We start from the raw sequence: 26,822 nt of genomic DNA on the forward strand, positions 1-26,822 counted from the left end.
TTTTAGCAGAGTCATATAATCTGAGCTTTAAAAGGATCACTAGAACAATCCATGAATTCTTATGTATCTTCTTAAAAACATACTGCTTACATAATTTTATGTTTGAGTTTTCAGATATATTATCTGTCATATCATCTATTAGAGTATAAAGTCTCTATGGTAGGAACTCATTTTCTTCTTTATTTACAGTTTTCTAAATTGAATAATGCATCATGCTTATAGTGTTTAATAAATGTAGTTAACTAATAGTGATTCAGAATAAGAAGAGTGCTGTAAAATCTCTTTCAAGCTTGCAATAGATTCTCACCTTGGAGAGATGTTTATTCTTTAATCTATTAATTTTAAAAACATTTTCATGGGATGGGCGCAGTGGCACATGCCTGTAATCCCAGCAGTTTAGGAGGCTGAGGCAGGAGGATCATGAGTTCAAAGCCAGCCTCAGCAGAAGTGAGGAGCTAAGCAATTCAGTAAGACCCTGTCTCTAAATAAAATACAAAAATAGGGATGGGGATGTGGTTCAGTGGTCAAGTGACCCTGAGTTCAATCCCTAGTACCAACAAGAAAAAAACTTTTTCAGGGGATGATTTAAAGAATGATTTAAATTCTTCCTGAGGAGCCAGTATGCTGATAATTCAGTTATAATTATCAGAAACAAAGGGTTTCATTTCAGGGTTAGGTGACCAGAAATAAGACATTATCTAATGAAGCACAATCAACAATCAATAATTAGTGAAATTTGAAATATTAAAGAAGTAAAAATAAAGTAGCCTCGTCAAAGTGTACTGTGGAAAAGATAAACTAGAAGCAAAGTTCTGATAGACTTAATCTCTGTATATTTGCATCTCTTCCATCATATTTAACTTTCAAGTTATAAGCCTTATGTAATCTCTTATTTCCCCATAGGGACTTCATAAGTTCTTTGTAAAACAGAGTGGGAGTGGAGACTCTAATAAAAACTGTTAATTTCTTTCTTAAGAAAATAGAAATGTGAAAGCCTCATTATTAAATGCTGTTGGAGTCAATATCAGTTTAACTGAAGTTTAAAATCAAATCAGATGTAACCTGTTTTTAAATTTCTGAAATATTTGACTCCTTAATGTTATTCAAAGCGGCAAAATTTAGAAGTATTTTCAAAGAATTCCCATATTTCAACTATATACAGTCCAAAGCCTTTGATGATGTAAGTATCTTATAATTATTTACTTATCTTCCTCTTCTCACCAGGTTATATGCTCTCTAAGGAGAGAGACTAGATTACATTTTGGTTCCCAGTGCCACGTTCAGTGACTAGTACATTATAGAAGCTCAGAAAATGTTTGTTAGATACATATATACAATTCTCACAGGTAGATTAATTTGTAATTGTTAGATTTATGAGAATTTCTCTAGAAGATAAAGGAATGATTTTTTTCTATGTCTAGCATATCACTTTGACAAATAAAAGAGATTAAATATTAATAGTATTATTTTTGATGGTGGAGGTTCTGGAGCAAGGTTACAGTTTTAATAATTGAATGTTTGTATTATTATTCCTTAGAGTCTTCCTAAGACATATTTTCTAACAAGTTGAGAATGTGTGTGAAAATTTTGATGTTACATAATTGATTAAATTTTATTTTTTAGCTTCTTTATACAGATAGAAATTTTGTAATTTGTGCTCCAACTGGTTCTGGAAAAACTGTAATGTTCGAACTAGCTATAACAAGATTGTTAATGGAAGTACCATTGCCATGGTTGAACATTAAAATTGTTTACAGTAAGTATATATTGTAAGAATAGTGATTAATTATAATAAAAGCTCAGTAAAGCAAAAATGAAGTAAATTCAGCTCAGTCATAGGCATTATTATTTGGTTTCCCATACATTTTTAAAGAAACTGATTTTATTTATTTATTTGTGTTGCTGGCGGTCAAACCCAGGGCTGTATGTATGCCAGGCAAGCATTCTATCACTGAGCTATGCTCCCAGCTCTAATAAATTCTCCTTCTGGGCTTTTTTTTTTTTCTTTTTTTTTTGGTGGTGCTGGGTATTGAACCCGAAGTCTTGCACTGCTAAACAAACACTACCATTGACCTATACATCCAGCCCTCCATATATTTTTAATAGATATATTACAATTGGTTTTGTCTGTTCCATTAAATTCAAAACACATTTTCTCAGAGTTATAAATAAAAAGTAATATTTGAATTGAGGATTTTAACTTCACATGCTTGTTTTTTAAAGGTCAGTTAAAATGAACAAAATAAACATTTATAATTCTAGAAATTTACATAGATGCCTCTGCTCTCCTGTTCTGGGTATGTATTTTTTTAAATTTCCTCAAAGTAGTATATATACATGGTTTAAAAACACAAATATTACAAAAAGCCTTATAATGAAAAGCACTAATGTTCTGCACTCAGCACCCCCCCACCTCTCTCTCCACTCTTGGCTATAAGTTCCTGAGTAATTATTTCTATTTATCTTTAGTTCTTTTTGGTGATTACCTTTTTATCTCTAAATGATATACCTAAATTACTAACTTTTAATTTGTCAATATTAGTACCTAGATATATACTTTTGTCCTAATTTTCTTAACTAAAATTTGCGAAAATAATTTTAAAATTGCATTTATATTAAAAAATGTATCATTATAGTGGCACCAATAAAAGCCCTATGTAGTCAGCGTTTTGATGACTGGAAAGAAAAATTTGGACCAATTGGATTGAATTGTAAAGAACTCACTGGAGATACAGTTATAGATGACCTATTTGAGATTCAGCATGCCCATATTATTATGACAACTCCAGTAGGTATTATTTATCCTTTATTGTTTCCTTGGTTTATTAGAAAATATCTGTTTCTTTTCATAAGAAGTTCAAAGAAAATACAAAGTAGAAGCATATATTTGCAAAGTAAAAAAGTAATAGTATTCAAGGTACAAAAAAATTACCTACAAAAACATAAGTAAAAGACAAATGGCCAATAGGAAAAATGGACAAAGAATATCCAATTTGTTATTGTTGATAATTTATAATCATATTTATTCCTCTTATTTTTTTGCCCAAGTATTATGTATTATAGAGGGAGTACCTTGGTAGAGTTTAAAAGTATGTAATCAGACAGTGAATTTAAGTGTTGTGTGGTTAAATTTAATAAAAGAATTGAAGGCCTAGTTTTAAAACACTGACCAAACTATCAAAATTCAAATTTTTAATCTTTAAATCTTTTTCAGAATACTTTTAATGTATCAATCAAACCTTTACCTGTCATTTGTATTATGTCATGGTAAAATTTTTGTTGATGTCCTAAACAGTACTTATTATAATTCCTTATCACATTAAACTACTTGCACTTTTTCTGTAGGAGAAATGGGATAGCTTGACTAGGAAATGGAGAGACAACTCTTTGGTTCAACTGGTGCGACTATTTCTCATTGATGAGGTATTGAACACATTATTCACTTTCAGAGATAGCATAAAAAGATGTTTAGAAAGAAGACAACTTCAATGTTTGTTTAATTGCTTCTAGGGGAAATTGCTGGAAAGTGCCCATTTTCTCAAGGAAAAATTTTAATTTCATTGTACATTTTAGTTTATTAAATAGATTGTAGTCTTACAGCTAATGATTCTTTCTTGATTTCTTGTATAGGTACATGTTGTAAAAGATGAATATCGTGGTCCAACTCTTGAAGTTGTAGTCAGCAGAATGAAAACTATACAGTCTTTATCTCAGCCTTTAGAAAATACTAGCACTTTTATCCCAATGAGATTTGTAGCTGTGTCTGCAACAATTCCAAATGCTGAGGATGTAAGTTAGAATTTCAATATACCATCAGGGTTTTTGTTTTATGACTGGTGAAATGTTTAGTTATTTTGATCTTAGAGAACAGTGAGGGTTTTTTTTTTTTTTACCAGTCACTTATGTTGTAGAAATTTATGGTTAGATTTCTCAGATACAAAAATATGGTCGTTCAAGTTTAATATTTTTAATAGAAGGCTGTTGTTAGCTAGTATGTAAAAGTCTTAATTTTATGGATTTCATCCACCTGTCATAACTTGACTAATAACATGGTCATTATAGCCAGCTGTCTCTAATTGTATAGAAAAGTATAGTAGAAATAAAAATAATTGCTGAGATGATTATCACTCTCCCCCCAATTCTATATGCCTAGCATTGCAGTAAGCCAAAATGATTGATGCAAAAGTGAGAACATATGGAACTTGTCCTTGAGGAGGATCTCATGGTTAATGGTAGAATGACATGTAAAGAAATAGTTACATGGAGTATTATACTTCCTATAATGAATATACAACTTAATTTGTATGTGGAGGGGTACTAGAGCTTGAACTCCCGGGGCTCTACCACTGAACTACATTTTGACATGCTGAAATTTGTGTATCCTTTTAAAATTTATTATTTGAGACAGGATCTCCATAGGTTGCTGTGGCTGTCCTTGAATTTGTAGTTCTATTACTTCAGCCCCCTGAATGGCTGGGATTACAGGTGTGTACCACTGTGTCCAGCCTTTTTCTTTAATCTTTAGGCAAACTTCTTGAGAAATGATAGTTTCACTCTACTTTCTTACTCCTGTTTACTTGTCAGCCTACTATAATGTAGCTTTTTTTCTCCAACACTTCTTAGAAAAAATACCTCCTGTATTTGCTCTTCCAATGGAAAATTTTGTCTTTATCCTTAAATTGACACAGTTAATAATTTTCTTATTCATGAAATGAAAACTTGATTTGTTCATATTCAAAAATAATATATAAAAATTTAAAGTTTATAAAAACAGTAAAACTAATACCCAGACTTTGTCCTTTCAAACGTTTACATGTGCATCAGTCTGTTTTCCATTGTTATAACAAAATACCTGAGGCTTGGTAATATGTTTTTTTTAAGGAGGTTTATTTAGTTTACAGTTTTGGAGTCTGAAAGTCCAAGATTGGGTGACCTCATCTGTTCATCCTGGTGAGGGCCCTACTGGCTACGTCATAACATGGTGGACAGTATCATGGCAGGAGTATGCCTGAGAGGGAAAAATCCCATGCAATCCAGAGAGATTCTAGAGTCAGACTCACTCTTTTTTTAACGACCCACTCTCATGAGAACTTGCTTACTTTGGGAGATCAGCATTAATTCCTTCCAAGAACGTTGGCCCCAGTAACCTAACCACCTTTTACTAGGTCCCACCTCTTAAAAGATTCCATCACCTCAGTACTATACTACACTGGGGAACAGGCATTCCAACAAAGGAAATTTTGAGACACACTCTCTAACCATATTCAGACTATAGTAACATGAAATTATAATATTATAGTTTTTTGATCTACATTTTCATTTTACCTACAAATATTTCCATGTTTATTTATCTAACATCATAATAATGGAAGATTAAATTATTTCCATTTTTCTATTATAAACAATCCTGCAATTTGAAAACATCCATAATTATTTTTAGGATGAATTCTAGAGTTAAATAATTGAGTCAAAGGATGCAGAACTTTTAAGGATACACTGCCTTCCGTGTTACGTTCATTTATTTTAGCTGCCATTTCTCTGAATCCTGCCAGCTGTCATTTTCCTATATCCTAACAGTGTGTAATATAATAATAAAATTGTTATTTTTATTTAATTTTGAATATTAAATATTTCTCAAATTTATTATTTAATATATCTTATTTTAAGTTTTTTTCTTCTTTGATTTTTACTGTAGTAAATATTTAAAATACATTTATCAACAACTTTTAAACTTTTGTTTTTTGTTACTTGCCAGGTCATGCCCTTTATCCTTTTTTCACACTGGGAAACTTTTACTTATTGATTTGTAAGCAATAATTATATAAATATAAATACCCTCTAATTCTTGAAACTTTCTTCTATTTTGTGGTAGTTACCAATTCTGATTGCTATTTCTCTGTCCCTTTCTTCTGGTCCTCTTCCTCAATTTCCCCATATGTTAAAGTCTTTATCCTTGATCCTCTGCTCCTCTCAGAATGTAAATTCTTGTGTGATCTTATTCCTACTCATGATAACCTTGAGAATATTTCAGTATTCCTTCCTGTGCAACAAGAAACTTTCTCCTGTCAAAGTAGTGGTCAGTTTCATAGCAGGGCATGGAGCCTGATTACTAACCAGATTAAGCAAAGATAAAGATAGCTTAACACAGCTCTGTAAACTAATTACTGATTCTTGCATTGAGCCTGAAATATGCTTTTGGCTCTGCTTTCTCTCAAGTGTTTATGTTTTGATTAAAAATTATCAACTCTTGCCAAAGCAATTTTAATTTTGCTTTAGATTCTCATGAAGGAAAATAAAATAACTAATTAGAAAATTACCTGCCAGGCGCAGTGGCGCATGCCTATAATCCCAGTGGCTCTGGAGGCTGAGGCAGGAGTATCCAGAGTTCAATGCCAGCTTCAGCAAAATCAAGGAGTTAAGCAACTCTGTAAGACCCTGTCTCTAAATAAAATACAAAATAGGGCTTGGGACATGACTCAGTTGTTGAGTGCCTCTGAGTTCAATCCCTGGTTACCCCCCACCAAAAAAAAAAAAAAAGCCAGAAATACTGCTATTAGCAATATTTACCAATAGCATTTACCAGTTTATCAACAGAGTAATATCAATGGAATATGTAATACTGAAAAAGACTATCTGATTCAGTACTTTTATACCTTGACTTTAAAGTAATCTAAAATTGGGGGGTTTAGGCCATAAAACTTGACTAGAAAAAATGCTTAATGTACATTTTTTTGTTTTTTCAAGATTGCAGAATGGATTTCAGATGGTGAAAGACCTGCTGTATGTCTGAAAATGGATGAAAGCCATAGACCTGTGAAACTTCGGAAAGTGGTCCTGGGATTTCCCTGCAGTAGTAACCAAACTGAATTTAAGTTTGATTTAACCCTCAACTACAAAATTCCCAGTGTTATACAAACATACTCTGATCAGAAGCCCACACTTGTGGTATGGATTGTTGGTTGATTATCTTTTAGTGTGATGTTCGCTTTTAACATGATTAATATAGAAATTATTAATGTATTTTCAGTTTTGTGCAACTAGGAAAGGTGTGCAACAGGCTGCTTCTGTTCTTGTGAAAGATGCTAAATTTATTATGACTGTGGAACAGAAACAAAGGTAAATTTTTTTGGTTTTTTCCTTGGAAGTAGAAGGACTTTTAGGATCACTTAGATGAAATGAGAAAAGTGGGTTTATCCCTTACCTTGATCAAGTTACTTGACAAAGCCTCAGGTTTCTCATCTGTATCATAAGAATAATAGTAATTTTGAGGATTGCGATAACAACTCTTTAGTGTAGATGTGATTCTATCTTTATTTCATAACTGAATTTCTTGAAAGATAAGGTTATCCATATTGCTGTCTTCATTTTTTCATCCACTTTGAATCCAGTATCTTTTGTTATCTTTCACTAAAAACCTTGCCAAGTAATTTCTCATGAATCTCTTAACATATTTGATCTACCTTATTTTAACACACTGGATTCTGCTCTTCCATGATCATCTTCTACCAGTTTTCTTCCTGCTTTACCGGCCACTGATTCTCAATCAATTCAATTCTCAGTCAATTCAATTACTTTACCTCTTAACATTCCTGCGTTAACATAGGATCTTTGGGGGGACATCTTATATCCAAACCATAATACTACCCAATTCTTAAATTTTGACATTGTAGAGGGGTCTGACTGAGGCTCATTTTTTCCCCCCAATCTTTATCATTTATTATTTTTATTTGGACAGCATATATACATAAGTACAAAAGACCTACTGATAGAATCCTCTTTGATAATTTCATTTGATTTACAAAAATGAGATAGCAAAATAACTTAGGTCATTAATACTGTACAAAAATAAAACTGGTTAAACAATTGTAGAAATCAACATTTTACAGTGTTACATACATTCATCTGTTTGGAAAGAACATCTCTTTCTACCCAAAGTGATGAGTACTATGCCAAATCTGTCTGCAAACCAGCAAAGCTAATTTGTTTCTGCAGTTATAACTACCAGATATGATTCTCAAAAGATGCATGATATGGAGCTTAAAACTCCATATCATGTCAGTCTCTCATCAAAAATCTTTATAATAGCTCTGTCTTGTTATTAATATAAAATCCTAAATCCTTAATATGGTTTGCAGTACTCTATATAATGTGATGCCTAACTATTTTTCAGACTCATCTTGACCCATGTTTTTTTTCTATACTCATATCAAGCCATATAAGACTCTCTATTCTGTGAATATATTAAACTGCTATAGCCAGGGCTGTCAGGCATCATGTTTTCTTTTCTTGGTATTGTTTTACCTAACTCCTACTTATTCTTTAGGTCATATCATTAATATCAGTTTTCTATAATCTTCAGTTTCCCTTTATTCACTTTTATAAGTACCCTGTACTTTTTTCATAGTACTTATTATAATTGTAATAAATATCCTTTTATTCAATTGTTATTAAAACATTTGTTTAACTTAGATTATAACCTTCTTGAGGAAAGGGGGACTTTATGTTCAACATATTTACCCCTGAATCTTGGCAGGTCTTAGTGGAGTACTGGCACTTGATTACTACTTAATGAATATTAGCTTCTTATTATTAATTATGGATTTTGGGTCAGATCAGCTTCCAAATTACCAGTCTGTCCCTTTGCCACTACATTCCATCCTTTCTATTTTTCCCTAATCCCTGCACAGATTATTAATTTTGTTTCAAGTAATCATTTTCTTAAACAGAAGCATATGCAGTACCTAAATTCCTTTATCATTTCCCACTTTTGCCTAGCTACTCAAGGAAAATTTCTCTTTCAACTCTTGTTTTTCTTCATTCTTTGTCCCTCATTTTTTTTTCTTTCTTTATCTCTTTTTAAATTCTTGTGGTTTTTTTGTCAATAAAATACTGGTATTAGAACTAGCATGAAGGTAGAAACGCAGATTTGAATAACAGTACCACTTTTTCTAGTTGTTAGAAATTAGGCATATTACTTCCTAGATTCAATTTATTCCTTCCTTCCTTCTTTTTCTTTCTTCTTCTTGTTTTTTTTTTTTTTTTTTCTGTTGGTGCTGTGAATCAAACCCAGGGCCTCACTTTATGCTAGGCAAATGCACTACCACCAAGCTCAATCCTCAGCCTATCAGCTTCAATTTCTTAATTAAGTTTCAACATATGGGAATCAATTTTCTTATCATTTTACTCTGATAATTAAATTAAGCAACATTTCTGTAATACCTGTGTATTATAGAAAAATAGTTTAGGTTTAATAGTATATTGCCCTTTCCACTTGACTTCTCTTCAGTCCATTGTGAATTCTTTTGAAAAAATCACAAGTGTTATAAAATAATGTTTCTTTCTTTCTTTTTTTTTTTTCACTTTTGGGAGCACTTTTTTATTCTCAAAATGCTCATTCTATCTAACCGAGTTTATTTTTATTTTTTTTAAATTTTTATTGTTGGTTGTTCAAAACATTACATATTTCTTGACATATCATATTTCACACTTTGATTCAAGTGGGTTATGAACTCCCATTTTTACCCCGTATACAGATTGCAGAATCACATCAGTTACACATCCACTGATTTACATACTGCCATACTAGTGTCTGTTGTATTCTGCTGCCTTTCCTATCCTCTACTATCCCCCCTCCCCTCTCCTCCCCTCCCATCTTCTCTCTCTACCCCATCTACTGTAATTCATTTCTCCCCCCCTTTTTTTTCCCTTTCCCCTCACTTCCTCTTGTATGTAATTTTGTATAACCATGAGGGTCTCCTTCCATTTCCATGCAATTTCCCTTCTCTCTCCCTTTCCCTCCCACCCCTCATCCCTGTTTAATGTTAAATTCTTACTTTCATGTCTGCAACAAGGAAATGGAAAAACACCAGTTTGGGGGATCTTAGACATGTTCAAAAATCAAGCCTACCAACCTTCAGAATCTTTGAAAGTACAAGAATTGCTTTTTAAATTATTAAGAAACTTTATTAACTTCTGTTTTAATGTTTTCCTGGTTTTCTTTACATGACATATCTCAGAGCACAATAAAAAACAATTTTTTTATTTCAGTCTTTTTGGTTTACTTATTGGTAATATAGCAGAATTTTAAAACTTGTTATTTCTTACAAATATATTTTAGGCAAATTATGAATATAGACTTTCGTATTCTGATCCATGAATATAATAAATATTTATAATGTTTCCCCCACCCCCGTGGGTTTGAAAGGGAACTGTAGTGTTTTAGCTAATAAATTAGGGACTTCTAAATATGAATGTTATGTAGTCTATTCTGTTTAAAGATAGTTTTTAGATAATATTATGAAAACTCTTTTATATTTGTAAGTTTCAAAATAATTAAGAAACTTTTAGAATTTTCTGATGTTAATAGGAATAACTCAACAATTTTATGATATTTTAAAATAGGTTACAGAAGTATGCATATTCCATAAGAGATTCAAAACTGAGAGGTAGGTTTAGAGATAATTTTTGAATAACATTTTCAAATATAGATAAAATGAGTCAATTGATGAAATATTAACAGTAACTGACAGGTGTCATATTTTTATTATAGATATCCTAATACATGGTGTTGCTTATCATCATGCTGGCATGGAGCTGTCAGATAGAAAAGTAGTTGAAAGAGCTTTTACTACTGGAGATCTACCAGTTCTTTGTAAGTAGAATGTGTTTCTTACCCATATTATAAATTATTTTGAAAAATTATTTTTAAGAGAAAAAGGTAAAATCTTAAATATTATGATTTGTTTCTGCTTTTCTTTTAAGAAGCTAAAATTATGTAACTACCTATGTTTGTGCATGCTGTGGTAACAATGTTTTTAGTTTTTTATCATGTTATTGAATGAAGTACAATTTGAGAAGTAAAAGCTTAATAATTTTTTGGTTTTAGCATGTGTTATTGGTTTAGATTAAAATTTTATTATTTTCTTCCTCTTTGAAATTTTTTTGTGAATGAGTCTTATTGCATTTATTGCGATGTCTTTTATAAGAAAATGTCTTCCTGGAGTGAAAAAAATTGTAAGGCTTGAGATTAATAATCCTTAATCTGATGCAGTTACTACCAGTACTTTAGCTATGGGAGTAAACTTGCCTGCTCACCTAGTAGTTATAAAATCTACAATGCATTATGCTGGAGGGATGTTTGAAGAATACAGTGAAACAGATATTCTACAAATGATCGGTAGAGCTGGTCGTCCTCAAGTAAGTAACAGTAATTTTACTTTTCATAACTTGTATTAGAGACATGGCAAAATAAAAACTGTTTTGTGTATTTTTTAGTAGCTTTTCATAATTAAAGTTGAAAGTTATGTAACTCAGAAAATCTACTTTAATGAAGGAATAGAATTAAAACAACCCTCACTAACTGGGATATATCAGACCTCTCCTCAAACTCCCACGGTTTCTCAGTTTCCATTGGTTAATGAAGGGATGGATTTATGAATGAATATACTGTTGAAGGATTTTTGGTTTTGAGTTTTGGGGGTTCTGTTTTGTTTTATTCTGAATCTAGGGATGTTTTTAGCATTTGGGATGAGTAAGTTTTTCATTGTATAGGGTTGTCATGTGCATTATAGAACATTCCTGGGTTCTAACACTAAATTCCAGTAGTGTCCCCAGGCGTTGTAACAATTAAAAGTCAGCTTATATACATTTCAGAACTTACCCTATTCTGACAAATACTTGATTGAAGAAGTCATTCATATAGGTTACTAAGGCAACATTCAGGAAGAATATCTTTTCAAAGAATGTCAAAATATTAAGTTATACATATTTATAATTATGTAGGATAAATTAGATCATGTGTAAACTACATCAAATCTTAAAACTTTTACCTAGCTGGGCACGGTGGCGCACACCTGTAAACCCAGCAGCTCGGGAGGCTGAGGCAGGAGGATCCAGCCTCAGCAAAAGCAAGGTGCTAAAGCAACTCAGTGAGACTCTTTTTCTCTAAATAAAGTACAAAATAGGACTGGGAATATGGCTCAGTGGTTGAGTGCCCCGAGTTTAATCCTTGGTACCCCGCCACAAAAAAACAAAAAAAACAAACTTTTACCTAGTTACTGAAGTTTGCTTTGATTTTAACATTGCCAAAATTTTGTTACATTGAAACTAAAGTGACATTTACATTCATACTCTTGGAAGGTTTTAAAATTAAATTTAACATTTAAATTCAGAAGCATTTTTTAGGCCTTTTGACCTGTTATTTAAGACAAAGGGGTAAGAAAGTCTTTAATATAAAATTTAAAGTCTTGAAGTATTAAAAGGACTGGTGCAGGTCTGAGGCTTTGGCTCAATGGTAGAGTGCTTGCTTAACACCGGTGCAGCACTGGGTTCAATCCTCAGCACTGCATAAAGAAATAAAAGCATTCTTGTCCATCTACAACTACAAAGAGAGAGAGAGAGAGAGAGAGAGAGAGAGAGAGAGAGAAAATAAAAGGACTGGTGCCACAATATGTCCTTCTTTACTGAATTTACCTATGTGATGTTTGTTTATTTCTAGTTTGACTCTACAGCTACAGCAGTTATTATGACTCGGTTAAATACAAGAGAGAAGTACATTCAAATGTTAGCTTGTAGTGACACTGTAGAAAGCAGGTAATACAGAAAAATTCCAAAAAAGATAATAATACTAATACAAGTATTTTCTTTTAATATATTAAAAGGAAATTTTTAGTTTTAAGGCTATTTTTCAGAAAATTTTTAATAATTTAATTAGAATGTTTGTGTTATTTTAAGAAATTTAATAGTTTTTTAAAAAAAGATAATAGAATAGTTTTATTCAGTGATGTTTATTAAAAGCATATGGTAACATGTATCCTTGTTATAAAAGGCCTACCTTGTAGTAAGTTCTTACTAATTATCATTATAATTTACATACTAAATTATATACATTTATAATTACTAATTTGTAGTAAGTGGAAATATTTTTATATCTTTAAAATTTTAATTTATAATAATAATAAGAGAGATAATCTGGGACTTTTTAGTACAGTATTTGATATATTTTTTTCTTGGGGAAAATAGAATATTTTCTCCCCCCACCACCACACATATACACTTTCTTAAGTAATAGTTTGCCTTCTAGACCAATGAAGTAAAGAGAAATGTAAAAATTTTTAAGAGTTGAACTGACTTAAGGTTTTCTTACAGTTTTTGAAATTAAATTGTCTTTCATGAATTATTAATGTAGCAATGAGTATATTATATATTATTAAAGTTTAAAAAGTAAGAGTTATAGTACTGAAATAAATATTAGTAATGCAGAGGTGTTTTTTCCCCCCATTAGTTTGCACAGACATCTTATTGAACATTTAAATGCAGAGATAGTATTGCATACCATCACAGATGTGAATGTTGCTTTGGAATGGATACGATCAACTTTGCTTTATATCAGAGCCTTGAAAAACCCATCTCATTATGGTTTGTTACTTTGACCTAGAAAAGTAGTACTTTTTAAAATCCTGCTGTGACTCTGTTTAGACTAATAAGTTACTGAATAGACTCCAGAAACTAAAAGGTAATAAAAGGTAACAGCATCATAAATATGTTTAGAAGCAAAAGTAGAAAAAAGTGAGAAAACTTTTATCTGTTTTACTTCTAGTCTTTTAATAAGCTTTGAAATCAATGCCTTTAAAAACAGATATAGTAGAAAAAGTCAATTCTAGTAGAAATAGCAAAAATGCCTAAAGTAATTTAAAATAAGTTACAGTTTTTTTTTCTGTACTTAGTGTTTAGCTATTTTCTTATTCTGAATTTGTGACTGGTTTTCAATTTTCATAGCTATAGCAGTGTTTGAGAATGCCATATTCCTTCTATTTCTTCAGCCTTACCTTAAGGGTGTATAGTTGTATATTTTTAAAAATATTATGTGTGAATAATGATATGCTTTAATTTGTATTTTTTCCTTCTCATGATCACTTTATTTTTGTAGTTATTTTTTAAATTTAAATACATATATATTGCAGTTCCTTTTTATATTGAGTTATTACTAATATACAATAAAATGTACAAATCTTTAATATCAATGTCAGTGAAATTTTACATGTGTACACACACACACACACACACACACACACAAAACCACTGCCCAGATCAAGATACAAAGAATTTCCCAGAGGTTCCCTCATGCTGATTTGGTTAGTATCTACACACCCAGAAGTAAATACTGTTCTTTCACCATAGGTTAGTTAGTTTTGTCTATTCTTGAACTTCATATCAATGTAGGCATATGTGTGTATACATATGTATGGTATTTACTCTTTTTAGCTCTAGTTTCTTTTGCTCAACATATTGTTATGAAATTTATTCGTATTATTGGATTTTTAGTAGTAATTTGCACTTTGTTGTTATTAAATATCCAGTTGTATGAATATACCACAATTTAAGCATCCATTTTCTTTTTGAAGGACATGTGGGTCATTTTCAATTTTTTACTGTAATGAATAAAACTACAATGAATATTCTTCTGCATGTCTTTTGATGGATAAGACATTCATTTTTCTCAAGTATATACTTGGGAGTAAATCAGGTAGACTTATTAACCATGTTTAGCTTTAGTAGATACCCTCAAATGCAGTAATTTTCCAAAGCAGTTGAGTTAATTTACACTTTCAGCAACAATGTGTAAGAATTCTAAGTCTAGCAAGGTAAAGCAATCTGTAGTTCCAGTTACATGAGAGGCTAATGTATGAGTATCACTTGAGCCTTGCACAAGTTCTGGGCCAGCTGGGGCAACATAGTGATATCCCATCCACCTGAAAAGAACCTGGATGGGTACTTCAGTGGTAGAGCAGTTGTCTAGCATGCAGAAGGCCCTGGAGGCCCTGGGTTGAATCCCTAGCACTACCAAAAAAAAAAAAAAAAAAAAAAATCTAGTTGCTGAATTCTAGTTGCTTTACATCCTGGTTTACGTTCTTGTCAATGGTTGGTTTTATTTCAGCCATTCTTTTGTGTGTGTGTGTGTATGTGTGTGTGTGTAGTGGTTTCTTTGTGATTTTATTTTGTATTTCTAAGACAAATATTAGCATGAGGATCTTTTCATACGCTTATCGGGCATTTAGATATGCTATTTTGTGAAATGTCCTTTCAAGTCTTTCATCTATTTTTACTTCAATTGTTTGTATATTTATGATTAATACAGAGGAGTTCTTGACATACTCTGGATGAGTTATTTGCCAAATATATGTATTAAATGTCTTCTCACAATCAGGCTTGACTTTTCACTTTCTTAAGGAATCTTTTGATAAAAGAAAATTCTTAGTTAAATAATGCCATTATAAGACTGCGGATATGGCTCAAGAGGTAGCGCGTTTGCCTGGCATGCGCAGTGCGCTGGGTTCCATCCTCAACACAACATTTAAAAAAAAAAAAGTGAAGATATTGTGTCCACCTAAAACTAAAAAATAAATATAAAATATTTTAAATAATGCCTCTATCAACTTTGTTATATGTCATTTGATACCCTTGTATACATAATGCCTAAGAGTGAAATTACTATTATTGAGTATGTGTAGTTTCAACTTCAGTATATAGCAGTTTTCTAAAGTGATAGTATTATCAAACATTTTTTCATAGGCACATCTATTTTATAATGAAAGTCCACTAGAAAATATTCATCACTTGACAGAAATTTATTATTCATAAACATTAGAAGTCTGTTCTCATCATTCCTTTTAAAATATAATATTCCTGATCACTTTTACATAATATAATAAGCAAAAGAGAGCCAATTGTATGAAAGGATTTCAAAATAGTGGTTGTGTTCTATAGATATTTAAGCCTTGCTTGAACTTACCAAGCTATTTTCTTTTTTCCTATATAAGATTTAATTAGATGCTCTTTTCTAGTTAAGTGGAATATAAATTGAGACTATAAAGATGAATTAAACTCATTTTATTTTTTATATATTTTCATGACTTATACAGGTTTTACATCTGGATTGAACAAAGATGGAATTGAAGCAAAATTACAAGGTTAGCTGTAATTCCTTCTATAAAATATATATTCTGTATATTTTAATGAAAAACATCAGTTATTATTACAGTTAAGGATTTTTTATAATTTTTTAAAAAATAAACTTGTCTAGAAAAATAATACTTTTTTCACACAAATAAAGCTTGGCAAAGATACTTTTTCCTTCTTATTTATTATAAAAATTAACTCATTAATTGTACAGATTAATGGATTTTACTGTGACATTTCCATATATGCATAGATCATGTTTTAATCATATCCATCCTTCCTACTGCCCTCTTTTACCCTCCCCCGCCTCCTCCTCTTTCCCCTAATAGTTCTTCTTCTCCTTTCAGGATTTTTTTTTTTTAAGGTTTTCACATGTAAGAGAAAACATGTGATACTTATGTTTCTGTGTCTGCTTTATTTCACTTAACATAGTGACATAATTTCATTTTTTATGGCTGAATACTATTCTGGTTTTTCTGCCGAACCTTGCCAGCATTTGTTATATTTTGTTTGTTTTTGTATTGATGACAGTCATTCTGACTGAGGTAAGATGTTATTGAAGGGAATTTTTATTTGCATTTCCCTGATGACTAAAGTTGTTGAACATTTTTCATGTATTTATTGTATTCCTTTTTGTACTACTTTTGAGAAATGTCTATTTAAATAGTTTGCTCATTTTAATTGGATTACTTGTTCTTTTGTCTTTTAAGTTCTTTATATATTCTGGATAACTGTTCTCTGCCATTAGTAGCTAGCAAAATTTTTCTCTCGTTAGGTAGATTGTCTCTTTACTATATTGTTTCTTTTGCTGTGCCAGAAGCCTTTTAATTTGATGTAATCTCATTTGTCAGTTCTTGCTTTTATTTCCTGAGTTACGTGAGTTCTATTCAGGAAGTTATTGCCTGTGTCAATATCTTGAAGTATTTCTCCTAATAGATTAAAAAGTCAAAGGTTTCAGGCCTTTTATTAAGGTCTTTGATCCACTTTGAGTTGATTTTTTTATATATATAAGGTGAGAGATAAGAATCTATTTCAGTAGAGGATAGGAAAGGCAGCAGAACACAACAGACACTAGTATGGCAATATGTAAATCAATGGATGTGTAACTGATGTGATTCTGCAATCTGTATATGGGGTAAAAATGGGAGTTCATAACCCACTTGAATCAAAGTGTGAAATATGATATATCAAGAACTATGTAATGTTTTGAACAACCAACAATAAAAAAAAAAGAATCTATTTCAGTTCTCTACAGATGGATAACCTGTTTTCCCAACACCATTTGTTTGATAGGCTATCTTTTCCCCAACATGTTTTTGGCACCTTTGTCAAGAGTCAGAAGACTATATATACACATGAATTTATTTCTGGGTTCTCTATTCTATTCCATTGGTCTGTGTGTCTGTTTTTATATCTGTATTATGCTGTTTTTGTTACTGTGACTCTGTAGTATATTTTGAAATCAGGTTTTGTGGTACCCCTTTTGTCTCTAATTTTATTTATTTGGGTCTTTTTTCTTTCTTTCTTTTAGTTAGTTTGGCTAAGAGTTGTCAATCTTATTTATCTTTTCAAAGAACCAGTGCCTCCAGCATTGCTCTTTTTGCTCAGTTCTGCTTTGGTTATTTGGGTTTTTTTGTGTTCTCTTATGAATTTTTAGGACTTTTTTTTTAGTTCTCTGAAAAATATCATGGTATTTTGATGGGGATATCAATAAATCAGTAAGTTGCTTTTGGTGGTACAGCCATTTTAACACTGAGAATTCTCAATCCATAAACATAAGAGGTTTTCCCCCCATCTTTTAGTGTCTTCTTTGATTTCTTTCATTAGTTTTACATAATTTTTTATTGTAGAGGTCTTTCACTTTCTTGGTTAGGTTTATTCCTAATTTTGTTTTTTTGTTTATTGTTTTCTTGATTTCTTTCTTAGTGAGTTTGTTATTGGTATATGGAAAAGCTAAAAATATTTTAATGTTAATTTTGTATCCTATTCCTTTGCTGAATTCATTTATCAGTTCTAACAGTCTTTTGGTCTTCTAAGGATAGAATCATATCATCTGCAAAGGACTTCTTCCTTTCCTACCTGTATGCTTCTCATTTTTTTTCTCTTGCCTTATTGCTCTGGCTAAAATTTCAATAGGATTAATGACAGTAGATGGATTCTTGTCTTATTCCTGTTTTAGAGGAAATGCTTTTAGTTTTCCCCATTCAGTATGATATTTGCTATACATTTGTTATATATAGTCTTTAAAATGTTGAGATGTGATCCTTCTATAACTAGTTTCTTTATATGTCTTTTTTCTCATGAAGGTATGTTGAATTTTATCAAGGGCTTTTTCAGCCTCTATTGAGATGATCATTTGATTTTGTTCATGATTTTGTCTGGTGTTATATTCATTAATTGTATATGTTAAACTGTCTTTGCATCCTGGGAATCAAATCAACTTGATTGTGGTATATGATCTTTTTAATGTGTTCTTGACTTTGATTTGCAAGTATTTTATTCAGAATTTTTGCATCTATGATCATCAAGAATATTGGTCTACAATTTTCTTTTTTGTTGTTGTGCCCTTTTTAGTTTTTGGTAGCAGGGTAATATTACTTTATAGTAGGAGTTTGGAAGAGTTCTTTCCCTTTCTGTCTCATGGAATAGTTTCAGGAGCACTGGTGTCAGTTCTTCATTAAAAGTTTGGTGAATTTTAGCAGTGAATCTATCCATTCCTGGGCTTTTCTTTGTTGGGAAGTTCAATCTCATTGTTTGTAATTGATCTGTTTAGGTTTTTAACATTCAATTTTGCTAGACATTTGTCCATTCTGTAGTTTCCATTTTATCAGAATGTGATTTTTTAAAATAGTCTTTAACGAGTATGGATTTCAGTAGTATCTGATGTAATATCCCTCTTTTGTCACTAATTTTATTTATTTGGGTCTTCTTTCTTTCTTTTGGTTAGTTTGGCTAAGAGTTGTCAATCTTGTTTATCAAAGAACCAATTTTTTCTTTCAATGATCTGTTGTATTGTTCTTTCTGTCTCTATTTCATTAATTTCTGCTCTGATTTTTATTTTCTCTTTCCTTCCACTGATTTAAGATTTTCTAGGATCTTAAGATGCATCATTAGGTTATTTATCTGTGATCTTTCAGTTTTTTTTCTTTTTTTAATGTATGCACTTATAATGTGTTGTGTGCAAGGATAGGAGTGCCTAGGGTGCGATCCCTCATAGTTACAGTGTCTACAACAGTTATGTTATTTCTCTCTGCCCCTGCTATGGGGCCAGGGGATCTAGTATCCAGGAAAGAACTTAGAGCCCCCATAGCACTATATGTCTACTTGGGACTGGGTCATCAGCTGGGGGTATTTATCTCCCCTGTTCTCAAAGTTCAAGTATCTGCCAAAGTTTAGGTGGGACTAGGTTGTGACTAGAGTAAAGTGCTTTTCTTCTCAACTGTGCTAAGGTTGTACAGAGCACTCACCCAACCTGCTTGAAGCAGTAGGCTTGATATCCTGCTCCACTCAGAAGGAAGAAAACTAGTAACAGTAATACACATAACATAAAACAAAACAGATGTATAAAAACAGTAGGCATCAACAATAACACCAATAACTACGCAAAAAAATGTAGCAAACAATCATACAATAAACTAAAAAGGGAAAATGAGACAATGGAAGAGTAAAGAGGGAAATCCTATTAAATTATAATTAAAGTTTAAAATAATAAAAGTAAAGAAATAAAAAGTAATAAAATAAAATAATAGAAGGTAGAATAGTGAAAAAAAGAAAAAATATATATCAGTTAAAAATTCCCCTAAAGCTTCATGTTAAAGCTGAATTTAGAAAGTCAAAAGGTCATATATTTTTATTCATATGCAGAAGCTAGAGAGCAAAAAGGAGAGGAAAAAAAAGAGAACTCATGAAAACAGAAGGGAAACTGGTATGGTAGAGAAAGGGTTTTCAGGGGAAGGAGGAGGGAAAGGCAAGGGAAGGTACGGGGGAATGAAACTGACCAAATTATGTTAAGTGCATGTATGAATATGTCACAATGAATCCCACTATTATGTGTAATTATTATGCACTTGCTTTTTTTTTTTTTTAAAGAGAGAATTAAATTAAGATTTCTCCTAGCTGAGATGTTTGGATTGGAGACACTTCTTTCTGAGCATGTGCACACTCATGCCAGAGACCCTTAGTCTGAATGCTTGGTGAGATGGTCACTGTGGCCTGGCAAATGTCAAAGCTGAACCAGTCAATCAGGATACCTCATGTGAGTCAAGCCAGCAAGTTCCTCACCAGAGGGCGAGTCATGAGAACCAAGCATTTTGCCACCCACAGTCCCAGCACTCTCAGACCTGGATTCTTGCCATGATACCCACATCTTTTCTCTTTCCTCACAGAGGGAGAGACCATTGACCTCTGTGTCTTCCATCCTCTGTCCCAACCCATGATCTCTGCTGCTTAAACTACTTATCAGACTCATTCTATATTTCTCACCACCTACAGCTGTCTTGAATGGCCATCTCCCACATAGCCAATGTGGTGCATGTCCACTGAGACCCCTAATTGTGATTACTCTTTGAGTTTTCTGCTCCCCAGAGCTGTTTGGTCTCTATCAGTAGGACTCTCTCAAGATGGTTTCTTGTTGTAGCTCTGTGAGGGTTTGCTGAATAATGTATTGACTTTTTTATGATTGAACAGGTTGTCATATTCACTCTGCTCTGAACTACCTCACTTCTGGGCTGTAGCATGGGGTAGAGTAAGAAATGTAAGCACCAGACTGCAATTAGCATTGGTCTAGTAATCTCTGTCAATTAACATGAAATAGTATCGCTTCCTGTTCAGAGGTTCCTTCCAGGTAGCAATGGTGGAATATACAGAGAAATGGAAGTAAATACTAAAAGCATCAGGTGAGACAGATTTAAGAGGTTGCCTCAAGAAAGTGGCAAATGGGGATGTGGGGGAAGTAACAAACTTTTAGAAGTATTTAACTATCTTTAATTTATGCATATATATCTTTGATTAAAGAAGAGACAAAAGAAATAGAAAACTACTGCTATAATGGAAGACAGCTAACAAAGCAGTTACTTAACATCTGGAACAAGTTACTTAGATTCTATTCTTAAGTCTCCTAACCTGTATATGGAAATAATATTGATGAATACCTTACTGTGTTATTATGAGAATTAAATAAGGTAGCACATGTATATCGTTTTAAATGCTCCAAATGGCAAATGTTATTTTACCACTTATTGAATGTTATTTTTATTATTTGTATTACTGTTACTATTAGAAAATCTTTTTAACATGTTATTTGGCTTCTTAATTTTGTTTTTTCTCACTCCTTAAATAGGGAATACAGTTGTTCCCAGAACAATTACACTAAAACATAACTTTAGCATATTTAATAATAACTTCTATTTTGTCTTGCTTCCTTATTTTACTAAAATTAAAATGTATTTTCTATAATTGAACAGAATTATGTTTGAAGAATCTGAATGATTTGTCATCTCTTAACTTGATAAAGATGGATGAAGATGTTAATTTCAAACCAACAGGTAATTTTCCTTTGAAAGTTGTTAGTGTATTTAATAATTGCTTACTTAAGACTAAACTTAAAAATTTTTGTACTAAAATTTAGATGATGGTAAATTGAATTGTAATAGCCATTCCCAATAGAGTATCATTATTATTAGCTGAAGGGCATAATAAATTTACATGAGTACTCTTTATAAAAGTCTAGGGCATCTTTTTGATAGAGAGAATTTATCTTCACTGATTCTGGTGACTTTTCGCGGAAGATTTGAAATGCTTGAATCCTTGGTTGCTTCATACCTTATATAACTATTGTAGATATTTTGCCAGTTCTTCTTTATGCAAGCATTAATTATCTGGATCGTTAGGCTCTTGAAGGGCAGAAAAGTATCTTTTCCTTCTACTCATCATAAGTTCATTGGCTAGAGCCCGTGTAATGAAAGAGATTAACAAAAGAGAAACATACAGATTTATCTAATGTAAGTTTCACATGACATGGAAGCCATCATAAGAAAACAAAGACCCAAAGAACCCAAAGAAGAGGTTAAACCTGAGTGTTTTTATGCTAAGTTTGATGAAGAATGGAAAGTCATAGAGAAATATAATAGGACAAAGGGAATATGAACTAAGTATAATAAACTGGGGGAAACTTAACAAGGCCTGTACATTCAGATTCCTTTCTCTGTCCTTTGTCTTCAGAGATGGGATCCTGTTTTCCTCCAAATATAGGGAGGGAAAATCTCAAATGAGAGGTTCATGCTTTGTGGGAAGATTAGAAAATCCTCCTTGCACATACTGCTTCTCAAATTCCTTTAGTTTAAAATACTTAATATGTCATGATGTCATATTTTGGGGGAGAGTGTCCTAAGCCCTGCCAATTCTGTTCCCTCTTTTTTTCATTTAGTTTTGTTTATAGTGTAATAGAAGAAGGAAAAAAAAATGTTTCATGGTTTTTAGCCCTCATGATTAGAAGCATTTGAGGGAAAATATCAACTTCATTATTCTAATTAATCCTTTTAAGAAAAGATATTTAACTATATAAAAGTTGGTAAATATAGAAAAGTTTTTGTTTTAAAATCTTTTAACATTTGGCACATATCCTTCCATTTTTTACATTTTTATAACCATATTATAGAAGTTAATTATTTTATGTTATGTTTTATTTGTATTTAATATAAAGTTGAGTTTTAAAAATAATTTACTGCCCTACTCAGGCCTAAATTAATAACATTTCCCCTTGTTTTCTGGTCCTTATTTTGACAAGTCTAATTTTGTTTGTGAGCATTGGTTTCTGTGTATTCTAGGGTATCTCATTAGAAGGAGCATGAGAATTACTAATTAACTTCTTCATTTATTCTCAGATATTTCACCTTCATAAAGAATATTATTCCCACTATCAATTTTTCCTGTGATACTTCTTGAATCTGACATAATACCTTCTGTCTTTTAATATATATAATAAGCATGTCTTCTTTCTCAGTCATCAGTGAATACTACCTGATTAATTTTTTTCTTCTTAAAATTCTATTTTGGTTCTCCTTTTGCTTTTTCAGTCTCTCTTTGTTTACCTTTCTGCTTACTATGGGCTTAAAGTTTCAGGCCGTGGATCTTTATTCCCAGTTTATGTTCCTTTCTTTGAAAATATAATTTACCTTCACAGCTGTAGCTATAATCATTATGTAAATTAATTTAAAATTATATTTTTGATCCTAGTTTCTCAACTGCGCTGCAAAAACTGATCCTCAGTTTCAAGTAAAATAAAGTAAATCTTCACTTACATATATGACTTGAAAATTGACTTTGGCATTTAATGATATTGGCCAAATTGTACTATTAAATCATGAAAATTGAGAAAAAAAGAATTCATTTGACCTAGAATATTGTGAAGTAGGGTGAACATAGATTTGGGGTTTTAAATACCTGGATTTCAGTCCCAGTTCTACTGCTTGCTAGCTGTGACTTTATGCTAAATGAGCCTTAGTTATTTATCTGAAAAACAGAAATCTATTATATGTCCTATTTACCTTATTGGGTTGTTGTGATGATCAAATGGAATAATGAATATAAAAACATTTTACTGTAACAGGAATTGTTCATAGCTGGGAAAATATTACTTGCCTATTATTAGCATTTTTGATAAACCTAAGATAAAATATTGAATACCTTTGGTTTCTCTTTCATTCCTCAGTTACTCCATATTCAGTTAATTATTAAACATTGAAAGCACAATCTAGACTTAGAACTGAAAATATTCTTGTCACACACTAGGGTAATGTTTCTTTGAGTGTGATTAGGTTTACTACTTACAGTCAAAATCGACTAAGTGTGCTGTTATGTTAAAAATGAAATTAATTAACTACCCCCAAGATATACAATCTTCAATTTTTAGGACTGAAACCTAGGAATTTTTATTTTACCTGTTTGATTTAAGCCCCCTCCCCCCCCCCGCACTGTGTGTGTGTATGTGTGTGTGTGCATTGTTAGTTCCTTGATGCTTTCTAGAAGATACTCGTATTTCATTTAACTATTGTAGTTACCTTTATCAGGAGGGTTGTTACATAATTATTTAGCCTGACATTAATATGGGTGGAAATTTCTTATGTAGTATTTCTTTCTTCTTTCTTTTTTTTTTTTTGGTACCAAGAACTGAACTTGGGGGTGCTTAACCAGTGAGCCACATCCCTAACCCCAGTAGTATTTCTAATTAGTTTTTTTTTATGAGTTCTTGTTCCTTCGTATTACTAATATTTTTTGTCCTTTTGGGCTTCTTTTTTGTATATCAATTATTAATTTATATGTTTCATTAATTCTGTTTCTTAAAGTTTTTGCTTTTGAGTTTGTGATTATAATATTCAAATATCTAGGTATTTTTATTTGTTAACTTGTGCTCAGACCCAGGGTTTTGCCTATTTTAAGAAGGATTAACCCTTTAAAATAGTAACTTAAAGAGGCTTGAGAGTCATTAAATTGGAATGCAGATCTTTCTTTTATGAAGGAAATGATGGAGAAAGGGAGAGTCTTAGCCCCCATTAAATACTAAGTACATTTGGCAAAGCTGGTGGAGAATCTTCAAGCTAAAGGTCCATCAGGGAAATTTCTTCTCTCATAGATCTTCCTTAGTCTTTCTGCCATGCTCAGTCATTGAAAGGATCTCACAAAAACATGAGCTTGGTGTGGATTCCATGGTGATGAATTCAGAACACAGCAATCATCAGTCAGTGATACTTCTTGCAACAGGAGATCTGTATTAGGGTTCTCTAGAGGAACAGAATCAACAGGAAGTGTGATTATAAAGAAGGGATTTATAGGTTGGCTTACACAACCAGAAGCTGGATAGTCCACAGTGGCTATCTGCAAGCTGGAAAGTTAGAAGAACCAATAGCTGCGCAGTTCAAAAGGCTGAAGCTCCAGAACAAGAGGGATCAACAGTGCTACCCTAGTCTGAGACCACAGGCTTCTGGAAACTCCCTGGAGAAACACTGGCAGAGTCCACTTTGGAAGAGTGAAGAAGCAAGAGTCTGATATCCTCAGGTGATCGCTGCAGCAATCAAGAACCCATTCAAGAAGAATGGAGCTTGCATCTACTGCTGCTTCCTTGTTCTTCCAAATTTATTCTATCCAAGCTGCCATCCTATTGGATGGTGCTGTCCATGCTTAGGGAGAGTCTCCACTTCAGTTGGCTATCCCACATGCCAATCCTAAACACACCCTCATTGACACACCCAGAAGCCTCCTAATCATCAGCATCTCTTAATCCAATCAAGTTGACAATTCAGATTAACCATTGCAAGGTCTGAGAGTTACAATCTCATGGCCTGCATGTCCTCCCTGAAAACTCTATGGTCTTTAAATTGAATCAATCTGAATTTGTTACTGTGAAACTGACTATTCAATACTGTGAGAGCTTTTGTTAGCTCTCCTGATAGCAAATTGCCTATATTTCCTGTTTACTTTCAGACCTTTCTCATTTCTTTCCATTCCTTCAACTTTGACTCCTTTTCTTCATGGTTTTCATTCAAGGTTATTTTTTCTGTCTTATCTAAGAGCTTCATCCCTGCTAATAAGCCAGCTAATAAGTTTTTTCTTAAAACTTTTCATTTTCTCTAGCAGGGAGATACTTACATTAATTTTAAAACATCAAGAATGAAAGGACCATGTTTAAATATAAAATAAAGATTAATATACTAGTTCCCTTGATAATCCTACTCATGATTCCTACCATACTTCTCTTAGAAGCTCCTTTCCTTGACTCACTGCATCACCCACATTTTGGCTGACATATTCACCAAGCTCCTAATTGAGAAAATGGCTCTTAAATTGGGTTGGCTACTTCCCCATCTCTGATTGTTAATTCTCTCTGCTGTACCATGTCTTCCATGCCTATAACTCTGTTGAAATACCAAAAATATTCTCTTTCTCAGCAAAACCAGTAGTGCCTACATAAATGTTGACCCTTTCCTTGAGAAGCAGCATGTTACTTTCATCTTCCCAGCTGTTTTCTGTGTATGTTCACAATGCTTGAAATTCTTTGAAATGCTTTTAGACAACTTAAAATTGAATCTAGTATCTTCTTTTTTTTATTTTATTGGTTGTTCAAAACATTACAAAGCTCTTGATATATCATATTTCATACGTTTGATTCAAGTGGGTTATGAACTCCCATTTTTACCCTGTATACAGATTGCAGAATCACATCGGTTACACATCCACGTTTTTACATATTGCCATACTAGTGACGATTGTATTCTGCTATCTTTCCTATCCTCTACTATCCCCCCTCCCCTCCCCTCCCATCTTCTCTCTCTACCCCATCTACTGTAATTCATTTCTCTCCCTTGATTTTTTTCCCTTTCCCCTCACATCCTCTTATATGTAATTTTGTATAACAATGAGGGTCTCCTTCCATTTCCATGCAATTTCCCTTCTCTCTCCCTTTCCCTCCCACCTCTCGTCCCTGTTTAATGTTAATCTTTTTCTCATGCTCTTCCTCCCTGCTCTGTTTTTAGTTGCTCTCCTTATATCAAAGAAGACATTTGGCATTTGTTTTTTAGGGATTGGCTAGCTTCACTTAGCATAATCTGCTCTAATGCCATCCATTTCCCTGCAAATTCCATGATTTTGTCATTTTTTAGTGCTGCATAATACTCCATTGTGTATAAATGCCACAGTTTTTTAATCCATTCATCTATTGAAGGGCATCTGGGTTGATTCCAAAGTCTAGCTATTGTGAATTGTGCTGCCATGATCATTGATGTGGCAGTATCCCTATAGTATGCTCTTTTAAGGTCCTCAGGGAATAGACTGAGAAGGGCGATAGCTGGGTCAAATGGTGGTTCCATTCCCAG

General features: G+C 32.4%; 1 protein-coding gene across 1 annotated transcript in view; it reads left to right on the forward strand.

The window, feature by feature from the left end:
* Hfm1 (helicase for meiosis 1) overlaps positions 1–26,822 on the forward strand; it is a 94,559-nt gene that overhangs the window by 18,935 nt on the left and 48,802 nt on the right. Inside the window, exons 6-19 of the mRNA XM_048814471.1 lie at positions 1,110–1,180; positions 1,624–1,756; positions 2,637–2,788; positions 3,346–3,423; positions 3,631–3,789; positions 6,745–6,945; positions 7,028–7,116; positions 10,402–10,445; positions 10,550–10,651; positions 11,051–11,196; positions 12,497–12,591; positions 13,283–13,416; positions 15,921–15,968; positions 21,420–21,500. Coding sequence (XP_048670428.1) covers positions 1,110–1,180; positions 1,624–1,756; positions 2,637–2,788; positions 3,346–3,423; positions 3,631–3,789; positions 6,745–6,945; positions 7,028–7,116; positions 10,402–10,445; positions 10,550–10,651; positions 11,051–11,196; positions 12,497–12,591; positions 13,283–13,416; positions 15,921–15,968; positions 21,420–21,500 — 1,533 coding nt within the window. The remainder of the gene's footprint in view (positions 1–1,109; positions 1,181–1,623; positions 1,757–2,636; positions 2,789–3,345; positions 3,424–3,630; positions 3,790–6,744; positions 6,946–7,027; positions 7,117–10,401; positions 10,446–10,549; positions 10,652–11,050; positions 11,197–12,496; positions 12,592–13,282; positions 13,417–15,920; positions 15,969–21,419; positions 21,501–26,822) is intronic.

The sequence above is a fragment of the Marmota marmota genome, unplaced genomic scaffold, assembly GCF_001458135.2.
Source record: "Marmota marmota marmota unplaced genomic scaffold, marMar, whole genome shotgun sequence".
NCBI classification, from domain to species: Eukaryota; Metazoa; Chordata; class Mammalia; order Rodentia; family Sciuridae; genus Marmota; species Marmota marmota.